This window comes from Chionomys nivalis, chromosome 22 (genome assembly GCF_950005125.1).
Source record: "Chionomys nivalis chromosome 22, mChiNiv1.1, whole genome shotgun sequence".
Classification (NCBI taxonomy): Eukaryota; Metazoa; Chordata; class Mammalia; order Rodentia; family Cricetidae; genus Chionomys; species Chionomys nivalis.
Window position 1 is genome coordinate 20,722,254 of NC_080107.1, and position 24,984 is coordinate 20,747,237.

Here is a 24,984-nt window from a genome sequence, read left to right on the forward strand (position 1 = left end):
AAGTCTGACACATTAAGTTTGGGCAGGCCAAGTCCCTCCATCCTGCATTAAGGCTGAGCATGGCATCCCACTATAGGGAATGGGCTCCAACAAGCTAGCTCATGCACCAGGGATAGATAGCTCATGCACCAGGGGCCCCTCAGATAGTCTAAGCTTCATCACTATCTCCCATACATGGAGGACCTAGTTTGGTCCCATGGAGGTGCTACAGCTGTTTGCCTGGAGGGCTGATCTCCAAAATATATAAAGAACGCAAGAAACTAGGCATCAAAATACAAAATAATTCAATTAAAAAACGGGGTACAGAGCTAAACAGAGAATTCTCAGCAGAATATCAAGTGGTCAAAAGACATTTAAGGAATTGCTCAACATCCTTAATCATCAAGGAAATGCAAATCAAATGATTCTGAGATACCATAAGGAGAGAGTCATGCTGTGGGGGGAGGGAGAGGGGACTGGGGCCAGGGGGAGCTCAGTGCAAGAGGAAGCTAGGTCTCATTAACCTTTTTAAAACACTTAAAAGCAACTTCGGAGGAAAGAGTTTATTTGGCTTATCAAATAATCACCATAGTCCATCATCAAGGAACTCAAGACAGGAACCCAGAGCCAGGAACTGAAGCAAAGACAGTGGCGGAACACTGCTGACTGGCTTGTGCCCTCCAGCTACCTTTCTTTTATAGCCCAGCCCACCTGCTCAGGGATGCCATCGCCCACAGCAGACCCAGCCTTCCTGTATTAATTAGCAATCAATAAAATGCCCCACAGACATGACACAGGCCAGTCCTCAACTGAGGCTCCCTCCTCGCAGTTCATGTCAAGTTGAGAAGAGTTAAGCAACGGCATAGGGGCTATAACCCGAGAGAACTCTTTCCTCCTGGCGACTGTGTATTGATTACATCTCCAGGCCTCAGTGCCACCTCATACTTAGACGCAGATAAGTCTCGTTTTCAGGCTAGGATCACTAACTCTGTGGCGTGTGGAGATCATTAAAATCTCTGTACCTCAATTTTTCCATCTGAAGATGAGAGAATTGTGGAAAGAAGCTGGAAGTAACCAGGCAGACCAAGTAAAATAATGGTCTAGTGGTACCACGGCCCAGCGTAGTTCTGCCCTGTCTGATACCACAAATGTCTTGATTAGTTTGTTTATATTTAAGAATTGGACCAGAGAGGTCACAGGTGACAACTTTCACATAGAAAAGTCTAGAATCATGAGTTATAATTTCTTAATTACAGAAAGTTTTTCTGCTGATGTTTAAGGGAGATGGTGAAGGGGAAGAGGGAGAAAAGGTGGGTCAAGAGAGTCATTGAAACGTGAGATTTGGGGTTCGCCAATGAAAAGGATGACCGCTTCCCTTCTCCAACAGGAACGGAGTTATCCGATGGAAGAGCAGTTTCCTTGGGAGAAACCTGCCTCTGCCCTTCTACCCTTCCCTTATTATTTGGCCTGGCAAGTGTCCCCATGAGTTGACTTACAAATTCCCTTTCTATCCCCTTTCGCCCAGCCTCCCTTTATTACAGCACTTTACTGCTTCTCTGGGGCTGAGATGTTAAAATTTGGGTCAAATGATACATTAAATGAGCCACTTTAGAACACCAATAACACTCCTGCAGGACTTCTCATCCTCGCGGTGGGCCACAAACATCTTCCTTACTAATGAAGACGACTTGAATATCCACAGCATCTAAAACCATAGCTAGTTAATCATTGTCTAAAGTGGGGAAGTGAGACAAAATGCAAGGCCGACAAAAAAAGTATTACTGTAAACTTGCTGATTCAAACCTTTTAAGAATTCTTGAACACATAGCAGAACCTGTGTCACACACACACACACACACACACTCACAAAATCCCAGTTTTGTAACAAAAATGCCCATAAAAAGTTTAGGGGTGGTTTTAACTTTCTGTTTCATGAAGTCCTTTTTAGTAATTATTTCATTTGATCTTCATGAGGACCCGTGAGAAGGAAAGGAATTATCTCTTTTCAACGAGACTTATTGTAGTTAATTAATCCACTCAAATGTTAAGTTATTAAATATTTGTACTGAGACTAGAATCCCAACCTCAAGGCTCCAAATTAGAAGTTCCATCCAGGAGACATCCCACCCTTCACAATAACCACAAATAATATAAAATATCTCGGAGTAACTCTAACCAAACAAGTGGAAGACCTGTATGACAAGAACTTTAAATCTTTGAAGAAAAAAATTGAAGAAGACACCAGAAAGTGGAAAGCTCTCCCATGCTCTTGGATAGGTAAAATTAACATAGTAAAAATGGCAATCTTTCCGAAAGCAATCTATAGATTTAATGTAATACCCATCAAAATCCCAGCAAAATTCTTCATAGACCTCGAAAGAATGGTACTTAATTTCATGCAGAAAAGCAAAAAACCCAGGATAGCCAAAACAATCCTGTACAATAAAAGAACTTCTAGAGGTATCACGATCCTTGACTTCAAACTCTTCTACAGAGCTACAGTACTGAAAACAGTCTGGTATTGGCATAAAAACAGGCAGGAGGACCAATGGAACTGAATTGAAGACCTGGATACACCTTCCAACACCTGATTTTTGACAAAGAACCAAAAAATATCAAATGGAAAAAAAGAAAACCTATTTAACAAATGATGCTCGCATAACTGGATATCAACATGTAGAAGAATGAAAATAGATCCATATCTATCACCATGCACAAAACTTAAGTCCAAATGGATTAAAGACCTTAACATAAAGCCATTCACACTGGACCTCATAGAAGAGAAAGTGAGAAGCACACTTGATTGCATTGGCACAGGAGACCACTTCCTGAATATAATGCCAGTAGCACAGACACTGAGAAAAACAATAAATGGGACCTCCTGAAACTAAAAGCCTTCTGTAAAGCAAAGGACACGGTCAGCAAGATGAAACGGCAGCCTACAGAATGGAAAAAGATCTTCACCAACCCCACATCAGACAGAGGTCTGATCTCCAAATGTACATAGAGCTCAAGAAATTGGTCATCAAAAGAACAAATAATGCAATAAAAAAAATGGAGTACAGACCTAAACAGAGAACTCTCAACAGAGGAATCTAAAATGGCTGAAAGACACTTAAGGAAATGCTCAACATCCTTAGTCATCAGAGAAATGCAAATCAAAACAACTCTGAGATTCCATCTTACACCTGTAAGAATGGCCAAGATCAAAAACACTAATAACAACTTATGCTGGAGAGGATGTGGGGTCAAGGGAACACTTCTCCATTGCTGGTGGGAATGCAAGCTGGTACAGCCCCTTTGGATATCAGTGTGGTGATTTCTCAGACAATTAGGAAAAAACCTTACTTAAGACCCAGTAATACCAATTTTGGGTATATATCCAAAGGATGCTCAATCATACCATAAGGACATGTGCTCAACTATGTTCATAGCAGCATTGTTTGTCATAGCCAGAACCTGGAAACAACCTAAATGCCCCTTGACCGAGGAATGGATAAGGAAAAAAAAAACAACATCTTGAAATTTGCAGGCAAATGGATGGAGCTAGAAAACATCATTTTGTGTAAGGTAACCCAGACTCAGAAAGAATATTATCACATGTACTCACTCATAGTGGTTTTTAAACATAAAGCACAGAAAACCAGCCTACAAATCACAATCCCAGAGAACCTAGACAATAAAGAGGACCCTAAGAGAGACATACATAGATCTAATCTACATGGGAAGTAGAAAAAGACAAGTTCTCCTGAGTAAAATTGGGAGCATGGGGACCTTGGGAGAGGATTGAAGGGGAGAGGAGAGGCAGGGAGGGGAGCAGAGAAAAATGTAGAACTCAATAAAAATCAATAATAAAATAAAATAAAAAGAGTCTACCTCATTTTCCCCATTCTCCACGGTGGGTGGCTTAGAGTCTGGGTCTTTGTTCTGTTTCTTGTGTGCCTTGAATCCATTATTCATGTGACTAGCTTGCCCTGGTGCACCTCATTCTCAGGGGATGAGCACTGTGCACTTCGCGTTGTGATGCTCATAGTGTGGCTACAAAGCAAGTCCCCGAGCAGTGGGGCCTTCTTGGGCTCCACATCAGAACAGCACCTCATTTCCCATCATTTACCATCTGAGCTCAAAGCAGACAATGTCCAAATTTCAGGCTCCACAGCTTCTTTTCTCTCCCGGTTCTGTTTTCTGTTTTTCTCTCCAGAGATGAAGAGAAGCGAGATAATGGTGCCAATCAAGCGTCCTTTTTCATCTTCATTGTTCTTCTCCAGTGCTTCATTATGGCATGTCGATTATTCAACACTCTGGGGAGATGTCTTTGGAGCACAAAATGTTATGATCATCGCATATTAAAATGCTCGACTTCTGCTTTTAGGCTACAGTGGTGGCTGTGTTGCCATGCGAGGAGGAAGTCCACTTGGTCGCTGGGAAGTGAAGGATTGCAACAACTTTAAGGCAATGTCCCTGTGTAAGATGCCAGTCAAAACCTGGGATAAAGTAGAGCTCGAAAGAAGGTGGCCCTTTCGCAAATGCTTTGCGGATTGGGAGTCGAAGTCTGGTCTAGCCAGTTGCTTCAAGGTAACGTCAAGGCTATCTGCATATTCATTTGGTCCATGTATCCCTATTCTCTTTTCTAAGATTTCTTTCTTACAAGTGCCTGGTACAGTCACTATCTATTGCCTCTCTCTCCTTATGTTTACACTCCAAATAATTCTAAATACAAAAAAAAAAAAGATAGCAGATGCTCCCAGTGTCACTGAAGGCAGAAATACCATGCATCAGTATTGAACTCAAGGAAAACGACCCTATGCACTGGCCATCAGCCCTAGGAAAGGGCTCTAAATGCCTGACCAGTCCCTGGGACTGGCGGAAGGCTTTGAACAATCTCACTTACCAAAGTCCAAGTTCAGGATGACAGAACAGGCCCACAGCTCAGGCAAAACAACTTTACTGTTCACAGATAGGCAAAAGAAACAGTAGAATCCTAGGATCCTAGATAGCCTGCCTCTCGAGGCTCAGGAAAGCAACTCAGGGTGGCAGACGGACTCTTTCCCTACTGCAGCCCAGGGCTTAGGAGAGCACCCTTCTCTGGCCTTCTTGCCTCACGAGCTACATAGATCCACTGGAATAAAACACCACAGAACCTCCTCCTGTTCTGGGAGGGACAAGGACAGTTCCTCCTTTCCTCAGGGTGTTGCATTCTCCATACACTCTGGACTAAAATTGCAATCAAGGAAGAGGAAAGCAAGGCCAGCCATGGTCGTTAATGGAATTGTCTTCCTATAATAAGAACAAAGATGCCTCGCACCGTGCCCCCGTGTCTGCGCTCTGAGCGCTGGCACCCAGTTACCGAGCTTCGGGCAAGGGGGCTGGAGGTTAAAATACACAGACACACACAGACAGAGAGACAGCGACACGGGTCGTCCTTGAATTCCCCAAGAATGCTCCCTTTATTGTGTTCAGGGGCAGATTATATAGAGGTAGCCACGCCCCAGCCAAACCCACCAGAAACCACTCTCCTGCCATCAGGAACTCGTGAAGGTCTCGTGCTCAGAGCAGCTGTAGGCACTCAGATCAGGGGATTACAAGAAATTCAGGATCTGGGGTCTCACTGCTCCCAACACAAAGATACTAGTCAATGCTGCTTATATTGCCAGCATATACCCAATAAGTGAAGCCAACACTCAGTGGGTATTAGAATTGTGCCGTTCTGTACTGTTTGTAAGCCCATGCATAAAATACTTACTATGAAATCATTCTTATACTAAAGATAGACTGTAAAGCCTGCCTGCTAGACACCTGAAAATCAAGCAAAGTAATACAGACAGTTGATGTACACACACACACACATATGTAAATACTCAGAGCAAGAAGAATTTGGGTTTAAGGTGTTGATAGTTACATACACATAATGAGATATCATGGGGTTTGTACGTAAGTCTAAACACAAAATTCATCTGTTTCACATACACTATGCACACATAGCCTGGCAGTCATTTTGTGCAATGTTTGGAACATGAAATGGTCTACCTACTAATGACAGTAAGAAAGTGAGGATGTCACTCCCAGCGTTCCATATTTTAGATCCCAGATTAAGAATGTTCAGCCTTATTAGTTGTAGCATATTATTTGTGCTTTAATAGATAAAGCTTGCCTGAGGGTCGGTGCAAAGCAACCACACTAGTCAGCCATATAGGCTGGGCAGTGGTGGCACACACCTTTGATCCCAGCAGACACACTAGTTAGAGGCTGGGCGGTGGTGGTGCACCCCTCTAATCCAGCACTAGAGAGGAATATAAGGTGGGATGAGACAGGAACTCGCTCTCTTTCAGTCTGAAGATTTCATAGAGGTAAGAGCTCTCTAGTGGCTTGGCTGCTTTGCTTTTCTGATCTTCAGGTTGAACCCCAATCTGTCTCTGGGTTTTTACTATTCATGCTACACATGAGATGTACATGTGATATCCAAGTGAAATTCTTGAAGAAATGTCTGTTTGCAAATCAGCTTCAGAGCCTAGATCTAAACCAATTCTTGCAGCCTTCTTACTAGAAATACATACATTTAAAAAATTACTCTTATGGTTGGCACTTTTCTCTTGGTTCATTCTTCAGGTAGCAATTCTCCACATCCGTGGAAAAAGTTCATCCCCATCAGCCGGGCACACACTGGATGAAGACAGGCAGTATTACCCAGACACTGTGGTGCAGACATAGCAGGAAGCGCAAGTGGATTCACTCTGGTTAAATGTACACAAGAAATCCCTACATAAAATTCATAAACAAAAGGCCCAGACATGATGTCACGGAGCAATAAGTTTAAACTTCAGAGCTGAGTAAACTGAGGCCAGGGTGATGGAGTGATTTGTACAAGATCGCAATTATTCGTTGACAGCCTTGGAATCAATCCCTGGTCTTGGGACTCCCAGTACAGTGTTGCTTTACTGTCCATCACCCTGATGTGTCAGCAAAGGCATAGTGTGCTTGATGTGCGTGGTGGTAGGATTCATGAATTCTGAGAGATTCAAGGGGAGGTTCCCCAAGGAAGCAAGTTTTGACATATAATTTAAAAGATGGAAAGGCTGTGCTGTGGTCCACAGGACTTGGGAAGGCATTCGTTCTGGTCTCAGCAAATCAGAGCCTGGCAAAAGGTGGCCCTAGAGTGTCCCTGCAGCATCAGAGGGTAACGCTTAATGACCTTAGTTACAAACAGCAAGGGTGCAGAGGCCCGGGATTGGACAAAAGCAGAAGCTCCAACTAAGCAAGCTGTTACCATAACAGCTAAGGAGTAACAGAGAATTTAGAGACACACCAAGGAGCTGCCAGCTCAGCGAAGACACAGAGACTCTAGAAACAGGCTTGCTCTGAGCCTTTAACCTCATGTCTCCTTGCCTGTGATGGATCCCACAACTTCATTGTCATTCCATAAATTCTAACTGGTTCATAGACAGGCTGCCTTAATGAAAATGCTGAATTCTGGAGACAAGGAGTCCTGGGTCTAAACCAGGTATCTAGGTGTTTAATGTCTCTTGGCATGACTTTCTTCATATCTTGACAGATATTTATTAAGAGAAAACTCTATCTCTGCCATAAGAGGTTTAGCAAAAAAGAAGCCAAGGAGGGTATGTGTTACCTCTTCAGATCAAAATTTCAATGAAGAATAATGAAGGGGCATGGGTCTGGCTCAGCGGAAAGCGTGTGTACTCAGCCTGCAAAAAGCCTCCCATTTCTTGCCCTTCACACGCCCCAAAAGGAGAAAGAAAACAACCTTACGCAGAACTTGGCAGCCTTATTCTAGTTTTGTTACCCTGCAGGTGTTTCACAGTGAAAAGGTCCTGATGAAAAGATCATGGAGAGAAGCCGAATTCTTCTGCGAGGAGTTCGGAGCTCAGCTGGCAAGTTTTGCCCATACAGAGGAAGAAGAGTTTGTGAATGAGCTTCTACATTCAAAATTTAACCGGTAAACCCTTACTAATTCGAGGGAAATGGGAGTCAAAAATTGTCTGTTAGTAGTGGCTTCTTAGGGATGATTATCCCAAGTGGTTGTTAAATACTCAAATGCCTAAAAATAGCTGGGCACAACCTGTAAAAGAAAAACTATATCCCCGTACAGTTTTGTGTCTATATGGCATCAAGTTCACGTTGCGTATTGGATATCCAGAATCGTTTCATGTGCCTTCAGTGAGATTTTTAGAGCTTCGTTGCCAGCGGTAACTAGGTTGGTGGATTTCAAAGTCTTGTCTTGGAGTGAAAGGGACTATTTGGACAGAGCTTCAGGTCCTTGCTTGCTAGCTCCCCAGAAAACAAAATCTCATTCCACCATGAGACACGGGTGAGAGTTCAGTTAAGATTTTGCTAGGGAGGGAAGTTCCAGCAGTTTAAAACAAAGTCCAGGCTAGCTCTCTAATTGTGCATTTAAATAAGGATCTATGTTTACGTATCAGGGTGTATCAATTATTTGAATGTCCATGCACATGAACTTAGAAATGTAGTTTTCGTTTGGTTGGTTGGTTGGTTGGTTGGTTGGTTATTGGTTTGTTTGTGGGGATTTTTCTTCTAGTGGTCAAACCCAGGGCCTGTGTACTCCACCACTGAGCTAAATTCCCAACCCTATTAACTAAGTTTAAATTTTAAGAAACCTAATGGCTTCATAAGGCATTCCCATAAGTGAATATGTAACAACCATCAAATTATTCACTTTTAGCATTTACAAAACGACCTTGCGGGTGAGAACAATTCCATGAGGGAAAGGTTTGGTGGAGGGGTATTGTTATTGTTCTTTGGGAGGAGGTAGGGGATATAGTATCAGAGGAACCAAATAAATTAAAAAACAACGTACAACATTAGAAATATGGTATGTAATTAGTATTGTGGAGGCTTCTAGCTCTTTCTCTGCAAAATGCTTTTCTCCTTCTTGAATATGCTTCTTAACATCCCATAGAACTGCTAGTCTATACAGGAGCCACTGGTCGACCCCTTGGTTCCAGACAGAGCCTATATACTGGGCATCTTGGGATACAGAGCCCTCTAGGCCACCTCAGACTTCGTGAGACTGGTATCAAAGAAGCTTCCCCATTGGCTGGATTGTTTGCAGCTATGGGGGCACCTTCCACCTTCCACTGTCCTGTGTTCTGTTGTGCTTTGATACTTTAATCCCTTGCAAGGACATGCTTATACTTTCTGTCCACACATCAGGTCATAAGTGATTTCCCTTCAACATAATCAAATATAATAATGTGCTTTCTGGCTAAATAAGGGTCCACACTTGAAATTCCTGGTAGAATTCTGTGCATCTTTCAAATTATTGATCTTCAGCATCTAAGTACAGAAGTTGTATGATGTATGCTTTATTTTTGCCCACGCTACCGAGGGAATTCAGCTGTGTCAAATGTGTGTTGTTTAAAAATTACACAATTGAGGAAATGAGTGGAGAGAAAATAAATATCAATTTGTCTTCCATGAGCCAGTAGAGCAGGAACAACCAAGAATGCTGAAATCAGTGGGGAAATAGATGAAACACTCCCAGTGTAGGGAGAGCGAGGCTGGTTTCTAGCCTGTGCTATGGCGACAGATGCCTGACCTTCGAGAGGTCACCCTCACATTCTTAGAAGTTTGGCATCATCAGTGCCCCCACCCCCAGGCACCAGCGACCTCAGATGCTCTGGCCTGCACTTGACTTTGGTCCCTGTCTTTCACGTGTGAGAAGCGACCCTGCAGAAGGATTGTGCTTCTCTGTGCTGAGCAGGGGAAAGTATCTGTGACAACTTCCGAGTCTCTTAAATCTTTAATTCTTCAAAATTATTCTCAGAAAATTATCTTAGTGAGATGGTTCATCATACAATTAGGCTTTATTGCTTGATTTATTGAGGGCTCTGCAATTTGACATATTTGTTCTCTGCCTGATAGAAGGGACGATGGTTCTCTGGGAAGCTTCTTGCCAAGTCTAAACCAGTGCTGACTGCCCAAGTTAATCTACCATGGCCCAGGCTGATTTACCACAGAGTTCTTTATGTTGGAGACTGGGGGAAAAAAATCTACGAACCTTCTGTGTACCTTTTATTACATGGGGATGACAGGGATAAACTTGCAGAAAATACACAAACAGTTGATAGAAGAGCCACACATCAAACCATAGTAAAATAGCACAGAAAGCAGAATGAAGTAGTAAATAGAACAGCAATATGTCATCCAGAGATGCTGTGCTCTGGGATTTCCTAGCAGCTTGTTTTCGTGTGCTCATCACCTGATTGGAAGACATTTCCATTCTTGTGAGAGGCTCATGTTCTCAGTATAGATCTATTCTTCTCCCTGTCTTAGTTAGGGTTTCTATTACAATGAAGGCACACCGTGATCACCATAACTCTTATAAAGGAAATCATTTAATAGGGACTGGCTTACAGTTCAGAGGTTTTTAGTCCATTATCATGGTAGTGGGAAGCATTAGTGACATGCAGGCAGATATGGTCCTAGAGAATTAGCTGAGAATTCTACATCTGCATTGGCAGGCAGCAGGAAGAGAGTGAGACACTGGGCCTGGCTTAAGCTTTTGAAGCCTCCAGGTCTACACCTAGTGACATAGTTCCTCCATCAAGGCCACACCTACTCCAAGGCCATACCTCCTAACAGTGACACTCCCTATGGGCCTTTGGGGTCCATTTTCATTCAAACTATCTCGCTCCTCATTGTGCATGAGCCTGGAGCAAACCACACAGGAGTGCGTGAGTCTAGATGTCTCCTCTCATTTTATAGCACAGTTTTTTACATATAAAAACAATGTTTGACCCATTTATGCCCAACCTGCCCAATCCTGCCATTTAGCATCAGCTCTTTCCTCTTCACATGAATGTTTTGCCATATCTCAGAACCTTTCATCTAATGTCGGGAATGAGATTGGAAAGACAACACTCTTATTTCTTCTCTTCCTAGGACAGAAGAAAGGCAGTTCTGGATTGGATTCAATAAAAGGAATCCCCTGAATGCAGGTTCTTGGGAGTGGTCTGACAGGACGCCTGTAAGTCTTTTCAAACTGCGCACGGGACATGAAGTCAAGCCAGGTGGTCCTGGACCCACTTGGTAAAACAACCAAGAGAGCCTGGAAGCGGCTGTAGCACCCTGGCAAACTTACATTAGGTCTTGGCTGTGGCTGTGATTGTACCACAATCCTAGGAAACCCAGGGTGACCGTACTGTTCTAAGACCTGAGAAGAAATCCAAATCTCCAAAAATGCTCCCCTAAACTGCCTCCCATTCAGAAAAAATAGCTGCTTTTATAAAGGAAAACATTTAATTGGGGTTGACTTACAGTTCAGAGGGTCAGTCCATCATCATGGCAGAAAGCATGGTAGCATGCAGGCAGACATGGTGTAGAGAAGGAACTGAGAGTTCTGTATCTGGATTGGCAAACAGCAGGAAGAGAAAGAGACACTGGGCCTGACTTGGACTTCTGAAACCTCAAAGCCCATCCCCACTGACACACTTCCTCCACCTACTCCAACAAGGCCACACCTCCTAGTAGTGCCCTCTGTGAGCCTATGGGACCTATTTTCATTTGAACCACCACACATCACAAGTTCAGAATGAAGCAAGCATCTGATTTCTTCTGGAGAAAACAATAGAAAAATGTGTGTACGCGTGTGCATGTTAGTACGTGTGTGGAAGCCAGTGGCCAATGTCGGTGTCTTCCTCAATCACTTTCTATATTTTTTGAGACAGGACCTCCAAGTAAACCTGGTACTTGCCGATTGGGCTACACTGGCTGGCCAGACGGTCCACGGTTCTTATCTTCACTTCCACAGTGCTGGGATAGCAGGCATATGCTACTATGTTGGATTTTTTTTTAAAAAAAATTTTAATGTGGGAACTGCAGACTGAGCTTGGGTCTTTATGCTTGTGCAGTAAGCACTTTACCAGCTGCCTCATATCCCCAGCCCCTCATGCCTCTGTAAAACAAAAAGAGAGAAAAAAGGAAAGGAAAGAGAGAGAGAAAAAAGAAAGAAAAAAATGCTAAGTACCCATTAGCTTAGTCTTCACAAATGTGGACAGTCTAACCCTGGAATGACATGCGGACATTTCTGAAGATCCCTCTGAAGTCTGTAGAGCAGTGGTTCTCCACCTTCCTAACGCTCGAACCCTTGAACAGAGTTCCTCATGTTGTGGTGTCTCCCAACCACAACATTATTTTGCTGCCACTTCATAACTGTAATTTTGCTACTGTTATTAGTCACAATGTGAATATCTGTGTTTTCCAATGGCCTTGAGTGACCCAGCAAAGGCGTCGCGACCCACAGGTTGAGAGCCACTGCCCTAGCTCTTGTATTCACAGATGCCTTTGCTGATCTTCTGATCTCTTTTCAGGGACCATCATTAAGGAATAACAAGCTTCATCTGTTGCAGGTTGTCTCTTCATTTCTAGACAGTACTTACTCTGAAGATGATGCAAGAAACTGTGCTGTGTATAAGGCAAACAAAACATTGCTGCCCACGGACTGTGCTTCCAAACACGAGTGGATATGCAAAATCCCAAGAGGTATAAGATCTTTACTGTATATGAGTTTTAACGACGTGTAGCACTTTCTCAGATGATAGTCACAGAGATGCAACATCTCAGCACTGGGACGTGAGCCACACGGCCGACAGCCCACCTGATGGATCCAGCTACTCCAGGGTAGTTAGTAAGCAGGGATAACAGGCGAAGGAGAGAAAACAGAGCAGTGCCCTGTGCCGAGCTGTTCCTTAGGAATGAAAGTCACCAGCTGACATGGTTGCGTAAGCACAGGTGACAGAAATACCACTCTGACGTTACAAGCACACAGCATTACTTATACGGTGTGGAAGCACCTTGCACAGTGAGTGACCCGCAGAAACCCCCAGCAAGTGTCCATGTCCTTTCCTTAGACTCTCTGGAGAGTCCCCTTCATGGTAGAACTCCTCACAGAGTCAACACAGTATAGTGTCTGTCCTTAAAGTTGCGTTTTAAGGTGACATAGGAGCCGTGTGGTTAGAGGGAGGTCGTTCAGACACTGCGCCTATGCAGAAGGCTCAGTGGCAATGCTTTGCTTTCTCTCTGCAGGTGTGGTACCCACTTTTCCAGACTGGTACGAATATGGTAAGAGCCCACGTAGCAATTCTCAAGCTTCTAAATACACAGCACAGAGGGGGGAGTAATACCTCATTGTCTTATCCTTCCCATATTGTTTGTTTTCTTACATATTAACCTGAGCTAATTTGTTCAAGAAGGCATAATCCAAGTGATAAGTACACTCATTAAGTAGGATTGAAAATTAACATCATAACTCCATTTTCATGGCATATTATTTTAAGATATGTATCTATCCCTGACCTTTGAAAACTAGTGGAGGGGTCTCAAGTGAGGTAGACTAAGGAAGTAAGCAAATTTTATGTGTTTGTGTGTGCACATGTGTGCATGTGTTCATCCGTATTTACACCCTTCTTTAAAATGCCAAGTGAGCAAATTACAATTTACTGTAGGTGTCAGTCACAGCCCATGCCCCTTCGTGTCTGCCTTGTATCTCTCACTAGTCTTGACACGGTCCACATCTGGTTCCCTTGCAGATGCGCCCTGGTTCTTCTACCAGAATGCCGAGTACCTCTTCCATACCCACCCTGCCAAGTGGGACGACTTTGAGTTTCTCTGCGGCTGGCTACGGGGCGATATCCTCTCAATTTATTCTGCTCAGGAGCAAGAGTTCATCCTCAGCAAAATCAGAGTGGTACCCGAACACAAATCACTACATGAAATTCATAGTTTACACCTACTCCTGTCCTTGGGGAAGGAGATAAGTTTAAAATTTGACTCCATGCATTCATTTGAGTTTTCGTAAAAGTCATGTTTGGTTTTTTGTTGGGTTTTTTTTTTTTTTGATGATTGTTTTCCTTCCCACTCTACAGATTAATAGAAAATCATGGAGACACAGGTTTATTATGTTGCTATGGCCTTTGGCCTCATTTTGTTCTGGAATAGTAACTGTGTTAAGTTAGTCAAGTTCTGTTTAGTGAGATTCACTCATCACTCTCTGCGCTCCAGAGGGCTCCACGCTCCTGATCTAATCACTTACTAGAGGCTCCTACTTCCTAATCTGCCATCTTGTGAGGAGTTTAACATATACTAGGGAGGGTGGAGACATATACAGATCAAGTCTGGCAGGACCTAGCTGTAGCTTTCCAAGCCATATTATTTTTGCCCACGAGTGGTACTTTTGTCACCAGTAGTGTGGTGGTGTTTATGGCAAGCATTAACATCTCATTGTTAAGAAGTCTTGTGTCTAAGACTATCCTTGCAGAGTGGGTCGCTGCAGAAATTACTGATTCCAGGATGAGGGGTCGAACTTCTAGAGGTCATGTCACGTGATCTTGAGGCACGCCCACCCTATAAATGTCAAAAGGTTTTCATATCACTCTCCTATGATGAATCGTCACTTGGACTGTGAAAGACAAAGATAATACTTACTTGGAGTATAGAAGAACTTAATCTAAGAGAGAAGGCTAGGTGCGGTTCTTAAAGTCTGGAAAAAGTGATTTTTCTTTTGAAGAATGCTTATGTTTCCTTGCCCTCTCTGAAAACAGACCATGGCGTGTTATCAGGACGAGCTTTGAATGTTTCTCTTCGGCCCATCTTCTCTTTCTGATCAATGATGAAAACACTAAAAGCCATAAGGGCTTAAGGGCCACTGGGCATGGATGTCTTGCCAACCAGTCACTTGGCTCCTCCTTTTTTCTGTGGTCTACAGTATCTGCTTTTTAAAATGACAACTCACTATTACTTTTAAGTTGTGTTTATAAACACTTCTGAAACTATGCATCAAATCCATTACTTCTCAAAATCTGACATTTTAAGCCCTTACAATAAATCAAAGCCCTTGATCACTCTGGTAAAAACATGGACGATGACAGATTGCCTTTTCTTTAGAAAGCTCGGTGGATGAGCTGTTGGCTTGTGTTTCTATTTTGTTGGAAAGTGGCCTTCCATGTAATGTGAAGATCTTTCCACACAAGGCTATTTTACCTGAACATCTTTCAGCTTGTCCTGTGACGTTCTCTACCACATACATCACAACTGTGGGGTGCTCTAGAGATTACCATACCTTAACTTAGATGGGAGTAAATGTGCTAGTTAAGATGTAAATGTCATGATTTCTCTTTAAAGGTCCTAAATTGGAACAGTGAGTGATCAGTCCGTGGTTTTGACTGCTGTTGCCCATGAGCCTTCTCTATCATCTATCTATCTATCTATCTATCTATCTATCTATCTATCATCTATCTATCATCTATCTGCCTATCTATCATCTATCACATATCTATCTATCTATCATCTACTATCATTTATCTATCTATAATCTATCTGCCTATCTGTCTGTCTATCTGTCTGTACATCTATCTATTTGCCTACCTATCTACCTATCTATCTACCCATCTACCTACCTGTCTATCTATCTACCTATCTATCTACCTATCCACCTACCTATCATTTATCTATTACCTACTTACCTTCCTATCTACCTATCTATCTATCATCTATCTATCTATCTATCTATCTATCTATCTATCTACCTACCTACCTACCAATCTATCTATCATTTCTATCTATCTACCTACCTATCTATCTATCTATCATCTATCTACCTACCTGTCTGTCTATCAATCAATTAATCTATCTATCTATCTATCTATCTATCTATCTATCTATCTATCTCCCTCCCTCTCAGTTTTTCAAGACAGGCTTTCTCTCTGAAATAGTCCTGGAACTGGTTTTGTAGACTAGGCTGGCCTCAAACTCACAGAGATCCTGAGTGCTGGGTTTAAATGTGTGCTCCACCACCACCTGGCAACTCACAAGCCATCTCTAGGTGGGATGAAGTTGTGGTCTTCCCACCGCACCCTCAGTCAACCTCAACAGAGCCATTCCAAAGTCTGAAAATGAAAATCTGAATTTAGTGTGTGGTACATGTCCATAAAACAACTCCTCAGGGATCTCAAATTATAGTAGTTCCCCCTTGCGATATTCCCAAATTGCTGATCTGGCAGACAGCCATGCTGTTTAAGGAGTAAACGCACACTTGTCTCAAAATTAGAATGTTAGCAAGCTATCACGTTCTGTTGTACGATGACCTGAAATTCATATGGAAATAAATAACATATCTTAAAATGTATCCCCAAGCCTTCTCAAAATGAAACAAGAGTACAAATTTAAATACATAGTGCCTTAAAATGAGCAGGGTTTTTTTTGGCTTATAAACGTTAATTTGAATTTCAATACACACACAGAGGGAGCAAATACACCATAAAGCACAGCACGTGAAATGGTTCAGTGAAATCCTTTCTGTCCCTTCCTCTTTTATGGCTAAAGAGGGGGCTTCAATTTCCTGGGCCATAAGTCCAGCATACATCTGTTGTGCACTGTGTACATGTGTGTGCATTTGATACTTCACTGTGCTTAAGCTGAGTGATTGATACTGGCTTTAGATTAATAAGATGGATAAAGGGTAATTTTCTAGCTGCCAGACATTGGAATTCTGCCGTATTATTTTGTCCTATGTCATGTCTCTCTCTTTGGATGCTGACATTGTTTAAAGCTTACCAGACTAGTACATACACTCGGAATCTTTATTCTGCTAATGTCTTTGTACTTTGTTTGTCAAATACATGTGACATCTGCAGTGAGCTTCCATAAATCACGGAGAGAAGATGCCACTAATTATAGTCAGAAAAAGAGTCCATCTTCTCTTTTATGTTTTATGGCTTCTTACAAAGTTAGAAATTTGGCTTTTCAAGCTGGATGAAACAGAAAATACTCTCAGTGGTTTATTTCTACTGTCTCATGGTGGACAAAGAGTGTTTTAGAATACTGCAATATCAAGCTTTCTCTAGATACTAGCCCTTCATTCCTCCTCCTTATGTAACTAGGTAAAATCGCAGTAAACAAAGAGCTAATAGCATCTTCATTGATCTTAATAGTGAAAAATGTAAGCAAGAACAATAAATGTTGACTTTTTTTTCTTCCCTTTAATAGCTATCAAAGCACGGTGTAAATTGGTGGATTGGAATTGAAGAAGGAGGAGCCAGCGATGCAACTCAGTATGAACCAAGATTGATCTGTATTTAACACTAGTTGACAAGTTGTATGTGCATAGTAACTGCATTGGATTTTGGTGACCGCTTTACTGAATAGCCTTCAACTGTTATCCTTAACTTACAAGTTTTCATTCCTCTAACCAAAGGCGCAGGCGTGTTTTAGCCATCACGGGCCTACACCACAGGTGTGCCCATCACTTGTGAAAGCATCTGCCTCCCTTATTTTGTGTGTGTATGTAATAATAAAACACAGCATATACCTTGCTTTTAGAGAACTTTGGTGCACACAATGCAGTATTAGCTGTAGGTACAATGCTTAATTAAATTGTGTAAACTATTATACTTGCAGTCCATATCCCAGAACTACAAGGATGGACTCAGATACTGAACATGCCAAATGAGACCTTAATATTTTGTTTTAATTTTTCTTGGGCTGGAGAGATGGCTCAGTGGTTAAGAGCACTCACTTCTGTTCCAGAATTTGGTTTCCAGCACCCACCGGACAGCTCACATACCCCTCTAACTCAGGGGAGCTTGACGCCCCCTTCTGGTCTCCACAGGATCTGCATGCATGTGGCATAAGTATATACAGACACAATGATAGAACATGACATACGTGTGAAAAAATAAATCTTTTTAATTTTTAAAAATTTTCCCACAGTTGGCATAATGGGTCACCTGTGATATTCCAGGACTGGGACAGAGGAAGAAAGAAGAGCATGGATAACCAGAGCCAGCGGTGTGCCTTCATTTCTTCCGTAACAGGTTACTTCACTTATTCTTGTCTGGGGTTGCACTGCAAACACCTCTAGAGGCCGCCAGGCTCCTTCGAATGCTTAATTTTGTTTTCCGTTGATGGCGTGCAATCTCATCAGTTGTCAGGGTTCTGGATCCTGCGAAATTCATGCAGTCACATTCCTGTACATAACTTGCAAATGGGTAAGTCCTCGCGTGCCAGCAGAACCTGAAGTGAGCCTGCTGGGACTTATAGACACGAGCTCCTGTCTAGAGAAATGGCTCAGGGGCTCAGAACACGGGCTGCTCTTCCAGAAGACCTGGTTTCTCTTCCCAGCACCTACGTGGTGGCCCCCAGCCATCTGTAACTCCAGTTACTTCAGGGGATCAAATGTCCTCTTCTGACCACCTCTGGAACCAGACACACATGTGGTAAACATGCATGCATTCAATCAAAATGCTCATACACATGCAATAATGAAATTAAGAAATCCTTTTCTAAAGACAAACATGCACCTCATTTTCAAATATAACAAAATAGATGTTTCTTGTCCCTACCCAAAACAATTAAGAATTGTTCATTCATTTTACAAGGAAATATGCTAAAGCTTGAGAATGAAGTGGGAATAGAATTAAAACTATACAGGAAGCAGCTGCATCAAAGAAGATGTGAGAGGAAAAGTAAAATGTACTAAATGTAGAAAGTACAGAGAAATTACCATAACTGTAAAGGTGAAATTATTAAAATGACTCAATACAGTGAAAAAATGTCCTGTAAACGCTGTTCTCTGTGAGACCTCAGTGTGCAGGCTATTTTTCATCCATCTCTACTTTCCTGTTTGTAAACTGGCTCACTCTGTGCAGTTTACAAATGTTTTCCCACGTATAATTAAAACCTATGTTCAGGGCTGGAAAGATGGCCCCAAGTAAGGGCACTGGCTGCTCTTCCAGAGAACCTGGGTTCAATTCCCAGCACTGCATGATAGCTCACAACTGTCTGTATCTCCAGTTCCAGGGGTCTGGTATCCTCACAGGCATACACGTAGATAAGACACCAATCACTTAAAAATAAACAAATCTTTTTTTAGAATTTTACATTCAGTTCACTGTTTTATTATTTTTTTCTATTGTTCATTACAATTTTATTATTTCTGGCACTAATGACTGCTCACCTGAGATGAGCATCTGTTTGCAAGTTAATCCGATGGCACCCCGAAACTAAAGATTGGCTTCTCCGTGTTCTGAGAATAGTACTGCCTAGTTGAGCATCTACTGACACCAGCCATTCTTTCAAAAAAAAAAAAAGAAAAAGAAAAAGAAAAGCCATGTTCATAACTAATATGGTCAGGAGAGAAATAGAGAGAGAGGAGAAGTGCTCCCTTGTGGGCGGGCCTCGGCAGAGCTAGGGGAAAGCTGTAGCTAATCCGCTTGTTTTGCCAGCAGATGTCACAACAGCCTATGGAAAGGACTGTTTCGCGAGAACAGCTGAGGATCGGCACTGACAGCCACAGCCCAGCCCCACCTTTGAAGCTCATGGTTTTCATGCCTATTTTAACACACAAAGCTAGACCCGCCTTGCGCTGTGCACACAGCTTCTTTGTCTGGCGTTTTTTACTCAATACGATCAGGCATCCGTCACTTTCCTCTGGAATTGCAGCCCTTCTAAACTAAACGATGGTTTGCAAGAGGCTGGGAGGTTGGAGATCTGTCTTAGAAAAGACATGTTCATATAAGAGTCTGCCTCATACAAGAGTCAAGACCGAGCAATCCTCCTTTTTGAGAAGTTCCTGATTTAATCGTTCTACAGTATTATGCAGGCTGAGCATCTTTTATCCAACAAGAGTAAGACAGGAAGTGTTTTGATGCTTGCAAGTTGGGGATGTTTACAGGGGCTTTACAAGTGAGCTGTTTCCTGGCTAAGCATCTAAAAGTAGAAATGCCTTTCCAGACACCATGTCAGCACTCAAGCATTTTAGGATTTAGATATCTACATTAGGTATACTTATCCTGCATTTTCGGAAGAAGTATTATAAAGTTTAAATATGATGATCTATTGTCTTAGAATTATTTTCCCTGTACTGAAGAATACTTAAAAACCTGAAGGCTTATTTTGCTTCCCAAGTTAAATATTCATATGACTTTAAATTAATCTTATTTCAATTATAGCATTTGTTTACTTTTGTGAAGTTTTTACATTCTTACCTTCTAATAACTCAAATGGCACCTTTCCCAGAGTGGTGTCACTAGAGATCTTTGTACTTAATAGTTTAGTTCAGTTTCCAGAGTTCAAAAAAGGAAATTATGAAAAACCATAGCAGCCATGAAAATTGATCCATAAAGATTGTGAAGGGGCTATCCTGGCTCCACAGCTTTTCTGACCTGTCTCCTCCCGCAGGGCTCTGGGACACTGAGAACTGTTCTGTTTCTATGCCCAGCATTTGCAAGAGAGAGGAAATGTGGGTCATCGAGAAGAAGAAGCCACCCTTGCCACATGGGACGTGTCCCAAAGGCTGGCTTTATTTTAACCACAAGGTAAATTCCTTCTTGTACCGTCGTCTTTGTTTTTCTTTTGTGGAACGCCAGTTGAAAAGTAATTCAAAGTGAGAGCGGAGTTGGGGGAGTATGTTTGTTTGTTTGTTTGCTTGCTTGCTTGCTTGTTTGAAGCACCAGTTAGCCACAGGACCTGAGTTGCCACTGTCACACCTTTCGAATGACTTCAGAAGCTTTCCCTTTGGGAACCAAAAGGGTTTGTGCAAGGTGGCTGTGCCCCCACACCTCGTTTGTGGAGGCGTTTTTTCTAGTGATGTCCCCTGTGCTGTGTGAGTCACTAGATAGGATGTGTGTGTGTGTCTGCAGTGCGTGTGTGTGTGTGTATACACCTGTGTGTGCCTGTGTGCCAATTCATCCAGCCCTACCCCACCCCGCAAGTAAACTTTAGAGAGCCCATATACTGTTCCTTCTCCTCTTCCCCGCCCAGAAGCCACAGGACTCCACCCACCTGTAAACTGATGAACTAATAATGCGATTTGGTCAATGTCATCTTGAACTTCATAAAGCTGATGCTTCGGTGCCGAATTCAATTTCCGAGTAAAAGTTTGCCAGCAGGGACGCTGCCAACCAGGTTTATGATCTTTGATGCGCCCATCCGGGGAGGCTGAGACTTTGCCTCCATTCCTTAGGTTTTGTAATAAAATAACTTTAGAGGCTTTGGGTGAAAGTGACTAAATGAATCCCAAACTGTAATTGCTTAACTCTTAGAGAATTAAGAAATGAAACAGTGTCATAATTCCATACGCTAACTTGAAATTGCTCTTTAATTGTGGACAGCCAGGTTTAAATCTAAGTGTTCGGTCACACCGGCAGGCATATTCTTCTTCACCATCTTGCTGCCACTGTTAACTCAGGCAGTGAGTTACCTGAATTCTGTACACACACACACACACACACACACACACGTATGACTAGTTACATATGGCTAGTTTAATTATGGTGAAATACAATTACTGTATGATTTTCTACCTTCGTCATTTTCAGTGTGTGGTTTGCCAGTGTAGCATCAGTGTGTACAACGCATCTCCAGGTTCTTTCTCTTCTTACAGAATCAAACTATATTTATTGAGTAACAACTCCCTATTCTTCTTCCCCATCACATCCTACATTCTAAATAAATGGCTCTCCCGTTATATCTCATGTCTCTCTGAGCTAGAATCCTGAACATGGAGACATGAAGTGCCCATCCTTTTATAACTGGCTCACTTAGTAGGATGTCTTTAAGTCTCAGCCATGTTATGACACATGACAGGATTTTTTTCTTTTAAAGGCTGAGTAATATTCTATGGCATATGTATTGCCAAAACCCCTTCCCAGTGGGAGATATAAACACTATCTACCCCCATACCTGAGGCCCCAAAGACAAACCAAGGTGTTATTCTACCAAAAGCCACTCTGGAGAACCATTCAGTTTATTGGGCTTCCTTCCAGAGTGTAGGCAAAGGGTTGCTTATGGAAAGTCTTTACCTATCAGGGATGACGACCTAGCCACATGGGCAGAGCCTTCCTTTCCTAGTTTTCCCCTGACTGTATACCCTAGCCCCTCCCCCAGGCCACCTGTAGTTAGATCGTGTCACATAGACCAGGTGGTGTGAAGCAGCTAGATGAACTCATCCTCAGGTTGAGGGTCTCACGAGCCTCTTCCTCCCAGTGAGAGGAAACAGTCAGCAAAGCCTGCTGGGATAATCTGCTGTAAGGGTCACAGCTGAACTGCTGATGGTAGATATCTGGCTCAGAACTATTCCTGTATAGCATGTGGCCACCTTCTGCTCAGCCTTCTAGCCACCCATCATGAATACTTAGAGTGCCCTCACCTCTTGGCTGATTTTGCTGGGTGGTTTTGTAAATATTTCTTATTTGATCTGATTTTTAAGATAGATGGTTATTGTTCTGATTTTGCATCTGAAAAATTTGAGGCTTGCACAATTGTATGACTTTTATGAAAATACGGGCCAGGTCAAAATTCAGCCTCTGTCGTCGTATATAAAGAACATGTCTTGTTAAACAAACTTACCTCCACCCCCCCGAGTTCAGGTCTCAAGAAACCACGTGGACCATCAGGTGCAGTAGCACACATGCTCCTAATCCCAGCACATGCTTCTACCTAGGAGGCGCAGGCGGGGAAAACCGCCGGAAGCTCATGAGCCAGTTAATTCGCATACACAGCAGTGAGTAAGAGAGACCCTGTCTCAAGCAGGGTGGAAGGCAAGGAGTGAAACCCTAAGCTGTCCTCTGAAAAGACGGGTGCCTGGCTCTCCGACTGGAACACACGCATGCGCGCATGCACGCACACACACATACACACACACGCACGCACACGCACACATGCACACACACACACACCAGTCTCATATTCTTTTTTAAAAAGTTGTATTAGATTTATTTTTTTAAATTTAATTTATTTATTATGTATATGATGCTCTACCTGCATGTAGGCCTGCAGGCCAGAAGAGGGCACCAAATCTCATTACAGATGGTTGTGAGCCACCATGTGGTTGCTGGGAACTGAACTCAGGACCTTTGAAAGAACAGGCAAAGCTCTTAACCACTGAGCCATCCCTCCAGCCCTAGATTTATTTTTTTAAAGAATTGCTCTTATTAAAATATCAACACTACTCGCAGCAATCTGCCGAGTCAATGCAATCTCCATCGATATCCCATGGCATTTTTTCACAGAAATAGCAAAAGAATAGTGCTACAATGTACATCAGTGTATACATTTCCAAGTACCAGTGTTCTTTCCTCTTGGAGAAAAACCTAGAGGCACAATTGCTAAGTCAGGAAGCTCCTGTTTGGTTATTTAACTGACAAATGTGTTTTCCCAGAAAACAAACAATTTACAATTGCATAGGTAATGGGAGGTTTCATTCATGGACTTTTTTGGGGGGGATTTAATTAAATCCTTTGTCTGCATTTTAATTAAGTCATTTGGTTTTTTCTTGATGAATTATAGAGATTTTTTCTAGTATTATGTGTAATGAATTCCTATCAGATTTTACCCCTAACAATTATAATGGTTTCTCCCTTATAATTAAAATGCCCTTTGATGCACGTAAGTCTATAATTTTGATGAAGTCCAGTCCAGTGTATCTACTTTTTTTTCTGGGTCTTATGCTTTTGGTATCACACCTAAGAACACAGCCTCAAACCACGTGTCAGGAATACTTTTCCCTACATCTTTCTTCTCTGTGATTTTGACTCAGATTTGGATTCTGATTGACTTTTACTTCAACCATTTGATGGTTTGTTTCTTAAGGCTGTTAGGACAAGTGCATCCCAGAGCTAGTTGCTACAGACAGATACAAACAAATGCCTATCCTGTCCCAAAATTTTATTTTAAAACAGAATCCAAAGGCAAGTGTTTGCATCTTGAGCATATGTGGGGGTGAGGAGTAGGCAAACCGAGAAACAGAGACTAGGGTCCCATGGTTCTTTGTGAGAGTGCACCTGGATTTCATAACGGCTTCTCCTTCAGCTTCACCTCTTAAATGTCCACAGCACCTCCCAATGCAGCCACCTGTAGAGAAAGCCTTTCTGAGGATCCTTTTGAGAGCTATCTTCCATTTATAAATGAGGTGGGTGATGAAACCGTAAGGATTATTGAGCTCCCTCGGCAGTTAAGGGCCTGTACTGCTCCTGCAGAAGACCCTAGCTCAGCTCCCAGTGCCTACATGTGGCAGTTCACAGCTGCATTTAACTCTAACTGGGGGGGGGGGTAGCTCCTCAGACACCTGCCCTAACCTACACATGTATAAATAAAGAAATAAATCCTTAAAAAAGGAGAGAAAGAATCACAATAAGCAATGATAAAATAAAATGATGTCTTATAACAAAATTAAGGGACTGCCTCCCCTCTTGTTCCCACACGCAGAGCCTACCTCTGTCAATGCCTTCACTCTTCTGACTGAGTCCTTGAAAGGATGAAGTGAAACCATGGATAAGAAGGAACTGGTATTAATGGGTTACTCAATCTGGAAGCCAGAGAAGAAAGGATTGTAACTGAGGGAAGTAGCAAGCACTGTGGGGCTATTCCCCTCCTCACATCCCCACACTCCCATTAACTCTTAAAGCTACAGGAAGAAAAGTGGGGGAGAAGTTCAGAACAAATTTCAATACATGATAGGCCATTAAATTTTACCCCTTCTTCATCAACTCTTCCAAGGACTAATTTTTATTACTTTAAAAACCTCAGCTGACAAGTTAATTGCTGTTTTAGAGTTTTAAAAACCAAGATACCTGGAAGCTAAGCATCCTTTCTTATGATTCATAAATCATCTTCTCCATGTGTGATAATGTAGCTTAATGACATTTGGGGAGGTTGACAAGATGTTACCCTAGGAAGGACAAGTCAGCAGGGCCAAGAGGGAGCTCTCCTTTCTTTTCTCCTCTCCTCCCCCCTTTGTGTGTGTGTGTGTGTGTGTGTGTTGGTTCCCTGCCAATGGCTCCTTCAGTAGCATCTAAGGCAGAGAAGGGGGAGAGAGTAAGGATATTCACCAAGTTCCAGATGTCAACATTCAATGACAGGTGGAAAACTGAGAAAAGACCAAATTTGAAGGAAATATTATAGATTCTATTGGCAAATGTTGACTATAAATTATTTTGGAACAAAGAAATTTTATTACTCCAAGCTCATTTGGAATAT

At 42.4% G+C, this 24,984-nt stretch overlaps 1 protein-coding gene across 1 annotated transcript in view; it reads left to right on the forward strand.

Annotated features, from left to right (window-relative positions):
• Positions 1-24,984, forward strand: part of Pla2r1 (phospholipase A2 receptor 1) — a 108,700-nt gene that overhangs the window by 67,425 nt on the left and 16,291 nt on the right. The window contains exons 12-20 of the mRNA XM_057755044.1: positions 4,352-4,554; positions 7,785-7,930; positions 10,897-10,981; positions 12,363-12,495; positions 13,039-13,074; positions 13,542-13,699; positions 16,996-17,060; positions 17,719-17,822; positions 20,188-20,324. Of these exons, the coding sequence (XP_057611027.1) occupies positions 4,352-4,554; positions 7,785-7,930; positions 10,897-10,981; positions 12,363-12,495; positions 13,039-13,074; positions 13,542-13,699; positions 16,996-17,060; positions 17,719-17,822; positions 20,188-20,324 (1,067 nt within the window). The remainder of the gene's footprint in view (positions 1-4,351; positions 4,555-7,784; positions 7,931-10,896; positions 10,982-12,362; positions 12,496-13,038; positions 13,075-13,541; positions 13,700-16,995; positions 17,061-17,718; positions 17,823-20,187; positions 20,325-24,984) is intronic.